Source organism: Sorex fumeus, unplaced genomic scaffold, assembly GCF_029834395.1.
Source record: "Sorex fumeus unplaced genomic scaffold, SorFum_2.1 ptg000125l, whole genome shotgun sequence".
Taxonomy (NCBI): domain Eukaryota; kingdom Metazoa; phylum Chordata; class Mammalia; order Eulipotyphla; family Soricidae; genus Sorex; species Sorex fumeus.
Genome location: NW_026606182.1, coordinates 838,445 through 847,523, shown reverse-complemented (window position 1 = coordinate 847,523; position 9,079 = coordinate 838,445). Strand labels below are relative to the sequence as shown.

The 9,079-nt window shown below is 48.2% G+C and overlaps 1 protein-coding gene across 2 annotated transcripts; it reads left to right on the top strand.

The window, feature by feature from the left end:
- Positions 1-225: 225 nt before the first annotated feature.
- Positions 226-8,643, top strand: LOC130044881 (apolipoprotein L3-like). 2 transcript variants are annotated; one of them, XM_056137541.1, is made up of 4 exons: positions 246-319; positions 1,987-2,091; positions 5,634-5,745; positions 6,060-8,643. In XM_056137541.1, exons 3-4 carry the CDS (start codon positions 5,669-5,671, stop codon positions 7,027-7,029), a joined length of 1,047 nt encoding a protein of 348 aa, XP_055993516.1. In that variant the 5' UTR covers positions 246-319; positions 1,987-2,091; positions 5,634-5,668; the 3' UTR covers positions 7,030-8,643. The 2 variants fall into 2 exon arrangements, with proteins under 2 accessions (XP_055993517.1, XP_055993516.1); XM_056137542.1 differs by lacking the exon at positions 1,987-2,091 and having other exon boundaries at positions 226-319.
- The last annotated feature ends 436 nt before the right edge of the window (positions 8,644-9,079 follow it).

The window sequence follows — 9,079 nt, the reverse complement described above, 5'->3', positions numbered from 1 at the left end:
ACCAGCAGTGTCCCTGAGGGCAGAGCCAGGAGTAAGCAAGAGCATTGCCAGGTTACGCCTCTCCCCATCCAAAACATTGAAGAGAAGGTGGAATAGAGGCTCCAGGGCCCTGGGCACTGCATGTGGTGTGATTTATTTTCTTACTGCCTGCCGGGAATAAGTACGATTTCCCAGTTTTGTCTGCGCCAAGCACTGGTTTCAGTTTCTCTTTCCAGGCTATATCAGCTGGAGGCTTGCGCTCTCTCCTCCAGCCTGCTGTTGCGGGTCCTGCATCCTCCCGTTTCTGCAACCTGAGGAGGATCCCCCAGCCTCCACCCTGGTAAGCTGGGCAAAGGGGACCCCCACACTCACATCTTCTCAAAACAATGCTCTGAGAACAGGATTCTTTTTTTTTTTTTTGCTTTTTGGGTCACACCCGGCAATGCGCAGGGGATACTCTTGGCTCTGTACTCAGGAATTTCTCCTGGCAGTGCTCAGGGGACCACAGGGGATGCTGGGGTTTGAACCCGGGTTGGCCGCGTGCAAGGCAAACGCCCTACCTGCTGTGCTATCACTCCAGCCCCCTGAGAACAGGATTCTTGAGGAAAGGAAAATCAACAAGGAAGGCAGGTTCAGGGTTAGTCCAGCTCCCAGGGACTAACAGAGCCTGGATTTTATCCTAGGTCTGTGTGACAGCTGCCCTGCCCTGGGCTCTAAACAGAGGGGGGGGGGGGACTCAGATGGGCTCAGCAGGACACGCCAACACCTCTAGCCTTCGTGTCCAGGAGAATAGGTAACCCCAAAAGGCAGGTGGATTTGTGAGAGTGGGGCTCCTCACTTTGGAAATTTGGAGGCAGCAGAGGTGGGGTATCTGAGCCTGTCCCCTCTGTGCTCTGGTCCCGGGACAATAGGGGCCTCCTGCCCAGGTGAGGGGACAGAGGAATTCTGTCTAGACTCAGGGATCAACTTGTCTCTGAGACCCCAGGACTCAGCCTTGGTGTCATCCACCCGAGTTTGGGCACCTGCTCAATGTCAGATTTTGGGGGGAAACTGAGGCCCAGGAAGGGAATAACTTTCCCAGGGTCCCATAAGAGAGAGGGAGTAGGGAGATTGCAAGGCTCTTCCCCAACCCTAGAGCAGAACTGTGTGCCCGAATCCAGGGACTGCCTGTGAAAGTGGGAGACACAGTGCTGAGCCCCCACACTCTTTCTAGAGGAAACTTGGGGGGGGTGCATGTGTGTGTGTGTGTGTGTGTGTGTCTGTGTGTGTGTGCGCCAAGGTAGCTCACAGCTTGCCCTGGGTCCATCCAGTTCCTCGTCAGGACCCTGCTTCTCGGGTGCTAGGAACTATGGGCAACTGAGGCTTAAGTTGAGAAAGCAGATGCCCGGGAGTGAATAATATTCTAAGCCAATTAAATCCCAAGTAACAAAAGCATAATATTAACTGTCTTCCTGTATCTATACAAAAAGGATATTGCTTTAAAGTAAACTATTCAAAAGACGTAAGGAGAGAAAAAAAGTAATATTAACTTGGATTGTACGTTAAGTGTCCTAGAAGGATCGGACCTTACAAATTAACAGAGTCTGATTATGGGGGAAATGGGGAAAGGCTGATTAACTGGTTGGGGAAGGAGCATAGGGAAGTGGTTACAGATAAACAAAGGAATGGAAATGACTCGGGAGCACTGTGTTGGGTATAACCTGATAAACCTAAGCTCCTTGTGGCAAGGGATGCCATGCAGGCAGCAGAACCAAACTCTCCCCCGACACCCCCATATGCTTCCCTGAGCCCACCAGGAGTGTCCCTGAGGGCAGAACCAGGAGTAAGCAAGAGCATTGCCAGGTTACACCTCTCCCCATCCAAAACATTGAAGAGAAGGTGGAATAGAGGCTCAGGGGCCCTGGGCACTGCATGTGGTGTGATTTATTTCCTTACTGCCTGCCGGGAATAAGTATTGATTTCCCAGTTTTGTCTGCTCCAAGCACTGGTTTCAGTTTCTCTCTCCAGGCTATATCAGCTGGAGGCTGTGAACTCTCTCCTCCAGCCTGTTGTTGCGGGTCCTGCATCCTCTCATCACTGCAGCCTGAGGTGGATCCCTCAGCCTCCACCCTGGTAAGCTGGGCAGAGGGGACCCCCCACACACACACTCACTTCTTCTCAGAACAATGCTCTGAGAACAGGATTCTTGAGAAAGGGAAAATCAACAAGGAACTCGGGCTCAGGATTAGTCCAGCTCCCAAGGAAATAACAGAGCCTGGAATTTATCCCAGGTCTCTGTGACAGCTGCCCTGCCCTGGGTCCTAAACAAAGAGGGTCTCTCAGATGGGCTCAGCAGGACACCCCAACACCTCTAGTATTCGTGTCCAGTTTATCAGGTTATACTCATCCCAGAAGTCAGGTGAATTTGCGAGAGTGGAGCTCCTCACTTTGGAAATTTGGAGGCAGCAGAGGTGGGTATCTGAGCCTGTCCCCTCTGTGCTCTGGCCCCGGGATAATAGGGTCCTGCTTCCCAGTTGAGGGGACAGAGGAATTCTGTCTAGACTCAGGATCAGCTTGTCTCTGAGACCACAGGACTCAGCCTTGGTGTCACTCACCTGAGTCCGGGCACCTGCTCAGTGCCAGATTTTGGAGGAAACTGAGGCCCAAGGAGGGGAATGACTTTCCCGGGGTCTCATAAGAGAGAAGGAGTTGGGTGATGGCAAGGCTCTTCCCCAACCCTAGAGCAGAACTGTATGCCCCGAATCCAGGGACTGCCTGTGAAAGTGGGAGACACAGTGCTGAGCCCTCACACTCACCCTTTCTAGAGAAAACTTGGGGGGGAGGTTATTGTGTGTGTGTGTGTGTGTGTAATTGTGTGTGTGTGTAATTGTGTGTGTGTGTGAGTGTGTGTGCCAAGGTAGCTCACAGCTTGCCCTGGGTCCATCCAGTCCCTCATCAGGACCCTGCTTCTCGGGTGCTAGGAACTATGGGCAACTGAGGCTTAAGTTGAGAAAGCAGATGCCCGGGAGTGAATAATATTCAAAGCCAATTAAATCCCAAGTTACAAAAGCATAATATTAGCTGTCTTCCTGAATCTATACAAAAAGGACATTGCTTTAAAGTAAACTATTCACAAGACATAAGGAGAGGAGAAAAGTAATATTAACTTGAATTGTACGTTAAGTGTCCTAGAAGGATCTGACCTTACAAATTAACAGAGTCAGATTATGGGGAAAAGCTGATTAACTGGTTGGAGAAGAGAGCATAGGGAAGTGGTTACAGATAAACAAAGGGTTGGGAGTGATTCTGGAGCACTGTGATGGGTATAACCTGATAAACCTAAGCTCCTTGTGGCAAGGGAGAAAGGATAAATCAATTGTTATCCTACATGTGTGTGTTCATGTCTTTAATTGAAAAAAATCTTAAAGGGGAGTAGCAGCCTAAGGACATGGACGGACCCTCCTGCATCCTGTGTATGGGGGAGAGACCCAGAAACAATGAGAGATGCCCCCGTGGGGGTCAGACCCCACATTCAATCACCTCAGCTAAGACCAGGGGCTGGGAGGAAGGAAAGACCAATCCGGGGGCTCCCAGGACGGCTCAGGAGGCACAGCCAGGACCGTTTCACCAACTCAGGTTCCTCCATCGATGGGAAAGATTGTGGGGCCTTCCGGTGCCCCGACCTCCTCTCGGCTGCTCACTGGCCCCCAACAGGAAACCGCACCAGCTCTCGAAGCCTTCCCCAGACCCACGAGAATTAAACCCTTTCCAATGGCTGCATCTGGGGAGCCCATTTGCTCTCCCCTACTGGACTGCACTGCCCTGGTTGATTAGTTAGTGGGTTGATTGATTTACCGAGAGATTTTTGTCTTATCGTTGGTGTATTGGCCGTGCTGTCTTTCTGCCCTCGTCCTCCTCTTCCTTCACACAAACAGCAATGCATTTTCCAGTGTTCTTGTCCACCACCCACTGCTCCATCTTGTTCTGCCTCTGTTGCTGGATACTCACATGGTATCACAAGAAAAGCTCATCTGACTGAGTACAAATTAGGGGTTTTCAGAAGAAGAGATTTTTCTTGACTTCTCAGCTGAAGGATTGCTTAATGGTCTTATTTTTCACTTAGGATCCAGCTAGCTGAATCAAGTAAACAAGGAAGTCTGGAGACGATGTCTCTGCTGACTTCCAAGAAGAGCTATAAATTCCTGTAAGGGCGAGGAGGTTTTTTCCTACCCTTTTCATTGGTCATTCGATCTCTCTGTCTGGTCCTTGACATTGATGATCCGTTTCACCTTGGTTTGACAAGGTACAGCTTGTCAAAAAAGAGACAGGCTCAGAATTGGGTGTGGAGAGAGATGGGTGAAGAGCTTTCACACAAGGAAAACTACACACAGGAAAGGGCATCCTTGCAGGGATGCTGGGCAGAGAGGGACAAAGCCTGCTAGCAAAGGCCTTTTTTTTTTCCTGGCTCAGGAATTACTTGGCAGTGATTGGGGGACCATATGGGATGCAGGGATTGAATCCAGGTCAGCTGCATGCAAGGAAAACTCCGTCCCCGCTGTACTATCGCTCTGGCCCCCCTAAAGACCATTTTTAAGATGGCGTCTACAGACAGGTGAACTTTCACCAGGTGTTTTGGTTGGGGAAAGTCCATCGAGGAGCAGTACAGCCAGAGCAAAGTTCCGGAGGCTGGGGTGTCACAGAGATAAGAAAACTGGGTCCAAGTTTCCTGGAATAAGTCAATGAGGAGTTATAAGATGTGTGTTTAAGGTGCTGGAGAGATAGCACAGCGGGTAGGGCTTTTGCCTTGCACGCGGCCGACCCGGGTTCGATTCCCAGCATCCCATATGGTCCTCCAAGCACTGCCAGGAGTAATTCCTGAGTTCAGAGCCAGGAATAACCCCTGTGCATCGCCGGGTGTGACCCAAAAAGCAAAATATATATAAATAAATAAATAAATAAATAAATAAATAAAATAGTTTTATATTATACTTATATACCGTATATATAATACAGTTATATATTATAAATATATCAGCAGAGTCTGGAAAGCTGCCTATGTCATATTTGATATGCCGAAAACAGCAACAATATCAGGTCTCATTCTCCTGACCCTGTAAGAGTCTTCAGCGAGTTGGGAAAGACACAGAGAGGCTGCTAAAATCTCAGGACCAGGATGAATGGAAATGTTACTGGTGCCCGCTTGAGCAAATTGACAAGCAATTGGAGGACGGTGACAGTGATAAATATATATATATATATGTATATATATATGCACACATATATCTCCACTGAAGCACTCTCCTCCTGTTGTTTGTGACATATGTGTGTATGTGTATGTGTGTGTATATATATATATCTGTATGTGTATGTGTGTGTATATATATATATATATCTGTCATTGTCCTCCCGTTGTTCATGGATTTGCTCGAGCAGGCACCAGTAATGTCTCCATTGTGAGACTTGTTGTTACTGTTTTTGGTATATCAAATACGCCCCGGGAAGCTTGCCAGACTCTGCCATGCGGGCAGGATACTCTCGGTAGCTTGCCTGGATCTCCTAGAGGGGTGGAGGAAACAAACTTGGGTCAGCCATGTGCAAGGCAAACGCCCTACCCGCTGTGCTGCCGCTCTAGCCCACTGCAGTCCTCTCAACTCGTGTCCTCTGTCTCCATCCAGTGCACAGACGTTTTGCTTGGACTCTCCAAATCATCATGGATCCAGAGATCCTGCAGTGTCTACTAAAGGATAATGCCTGGGAGGCATTCATGGAAGAAATCGAGTTATCCAGGTACCTCCACAGGGAAACACAAAGGAACCCATTCTGCCGCCCTGAGCTAGTTTCCTCCTGGTCGGGAGAAGCCTTTGCTTAAGTTGAGGTTGTACCTTCTCTCCAGTAGATGAGAGATCTTTCTTCTGTGTCCTTTGTTAGCAGCGAATGGCCAGGGATTGAGGTGGATGCAAACGGGGTGGGAAGAGGGGTTCTATGACTTTGGTCGAGTAACTGCCACACACCCAGCCTCAGGGTCTTCATCTTGCAGGGCTGTGAGTAAGGCAACGCTGATATCGCCATGCTACTTACCGGTCACTGCTTCTCTGTTCCAGAGAGGAGGGAGAGGTACTTCGTGAAAGTCTGAGGAAGCACAAAATACTCATAGCCCTGGAAGGCAGCGAGGACCACCACCAGAAGCAGAAGGTCAAGAATGCAGTGCTCTTTTTTCTCCTTGTTTTATTTTTGTTTTGCTATTATCAGTACTGTACTCTGGCTAACATGTCTATCATCGCGTTAACGGGTCTGTTTTGGGTGTACAGTTATCACACCTCACCCCCGTCAGAGATAGCCATACTCAGGGAGAAGATCTTGAAAGTGTTTCCTGAAGTGAGAGTGAAACTCAGCAAGCGCATTACACTGCTCAGAGAGCTCGCAGACAGGTCTGACCAGGTCCATAAGGCCTGTACTGTGGCCAACGTGGTGGCCAGCTCCGCCGGGCTGGCGTCTAGCATCGTGTCCCTTGTGGGCCTTGGTCTGGCTCCCGTCACAGGAGGCCTGAGTGTGGACCTGTCCACAATGGCACTGGGGCTGGGGGCCATAGCTACTGCTACAACTGTGACCACCAGCGCTGTGGAGCAGACGAACATGTCATCAATAACAGCCAAAGCCAGAGCCATGAAAACAATGGGGAGCGATCCTCTTCTGGTGACCGTGGGGGTTCTCCATCAAAACCAGAGGAGACTTTTTTCATTATGCAGCAACTTCACAAGCTTAAAAAGGGTTTGGAGGCATGTTCTTGCCACCCAAAACTCAACTCCAAAAAGCAGCTTTGCACATAGACTGTTGGGCAACACTGCTAAGACAATGACGCGCACTGAAAAGATTATGAGTGGGGCCGCCTCTGGCTTCTGTGCTCTGATGGACGCCTACGACCTAAGGCAGGCATCCAAGCATCTGAAGGAGGGAGCAAAGACAGAGGAAGCAGAGATCCTGAGACTCTGGACCAGGGAGCTGGAGGGGATCAGGGAGCTGGTGGCCGAGATTCAGGGCAGTCTGTTGAAGATCTCAGCTTACCCCGAGTAACCCACAGAGCAAGGCGTGGGGGCAAATGTGCCCTGAGACCTCAGTAGAGGTGGGGATAATGCTAGGGGACTGAACTTTTTTAGGGATTGAACATTTTTCTTTTCTGTGGCAGAACACATAAGGCAAGATATGTTTGGGAGAGAGAGAAGGGTATAACGCAACAAAAGCCTTCCTAACAAAAACCTGCCTGGTCCCACGCGGGATGGTCTGACTTATCTGTGCTACAGAGAATAACTGGCCAAGCAAATGTCATGTTGTAAAGGGGAGGCCTCGATCACCCGTGACCTCTGAGTATAGGGAAGAGAAGAACAGAGCAGGCAAGAAATTAAGGGGAGGAGGAAGAAGAAGAGAAAGGAAAGAAATGGAAGAACAGAAGTCAGGTCTTTGGTTTTCTGGGTGATGGAGAGTGGAATAACTGTACATCCACAGCACAGATTCAACAACACTGAAAAGATGAGATCTAAGCTGAAACCACCAAACTTTGTAATGTGCCTATCTGTGGGTGTGGTGGGGGGAGGGAACAGGGGAACTCTGGTGGTGGGGTTGGTGTTGAAATACTGTATGCCTAAAACTCAACTATCAAGAACTTTGTAAATCACAGTTATTTCATTAAAGCTTCTAAAAAAATTTTAAGAAAAAACCTGAGTGCCCAAGAACAGATGACTGGTTAAATAAACTTTGGTACATCTACACAATGGAGTACTATGTAGCTGTTAGAAAAGATGAAGTCATGAAATTTACATACAAGTGGTACTATGTGGAAAGTAGTACCACTTGTATGTTAAGCAAAATGAGTCCGAAAGAGAGGGATAGACATAGAAAGATTGCATTCATCTGGGGAACATAAAGTAACAAAATAGGAGACTAACACCCAAGAGTGGCCGAGATTAGTACCAGGAGTTTTGCTCCATGGCTTGGAGGGAGCTCAGATAGAGAAAGGAGCACCAAATAAAGGGTGTTGGGAGGATCCTCCCAGGATGAGAGAAGCATGCTGAAAATAGACTACAGACCAAACATGATTGCCACTCAATGCCTCTTTTGCAAACCACAACACCCAAAAGGAGAGAGAGAACAAAAAGGAATGCCCTGCCACAGAGGCAGGGTGAGATGGGGGATAGGGGGTGGGAGAGATACTGGGATCCGTGGTGGTGGGAAATGGGCACTGGTGGAGGGATGGGTGTTTGATTGTTGTATAATTGAAACCCAAGCACAAAAAAATTGTAAATCTACAACTGTACCTCATGGTGTTTCACTAATAAAAATTAAAAAAAATAATAAAACTTATAATGATAAAATAAATAAATAAAAATGTAAGTCAGGAACTTGAAGCCTGGAATAAAGGAGGAAAGGGAAGTAGAATAGGAAGAGAATCCTTCTGCTTGGTACTAAAGAAGAGATTCAGGATATGAATATTGAGATATAAATGAACAATGAGAAGCCCACATGGGCAACCTTTGAACATCATCAGAGGACCCCAAAGACCTAAATGTTGAGTACAGAATGATCTCCCTCGGATGTAGGTTATAAAGAAACAGAGTAAGGGAACAGGAAATACCCAAAGTCGATGGAAACTGAGAGCTGGTCTTTAGAAAGAAGCCTATCACTGTAGGAGGAAGTTGGGTGTGTGTGTTGGGACAGGGGCAGGGTGGGAAGGGGCAATGGTACAGGAACAATGAAGGGGAACTGACACTCTGGTGGAGGGTGTGATATTGAGATGTTTTATGCATGAAATCCTACCAGCATCAATATTGTATGTCACGTGCCTAAAATAAATAAAATATGAACTAGATGTTGTAACAATTGACTCTTCTTATGCACTAATGACTGGCAAGGAGGAATTCATTCCCTTGGGTCTGTGGACCTGCCTCTCCTGTCTCAGCTTCACTTTCAAGTAGGTTCTTTTTCTTGGCACTGACTAACACCTGATAGTGGTGGTGATGTGCTGTGTTGCTGTGCTGTGCTGTGCTGTGCTGTGCTGTGCTGTGCTGTGCTGTGCTGTGATGATTATTGGACCATGTGGCCAATAATCCCTAGTGCTGTTTGGGGCCAG

Coding starts and splice junctions, on each gene's coding strand:
- LOC130044881 (XM_056137542.1), top strand. CDS start 5,669: ATGGATCCAGAGATCCTGCAGTGTCTACTAAAGGATAATGCCTGGGAG. Junction 5,746..6,059: donor GAAGAAATCGAGTTATCCAG/GTACCTCCACAG, acceptor TCTCTGTTCCAG/AGAGGAGGGAGAGGTACTTC.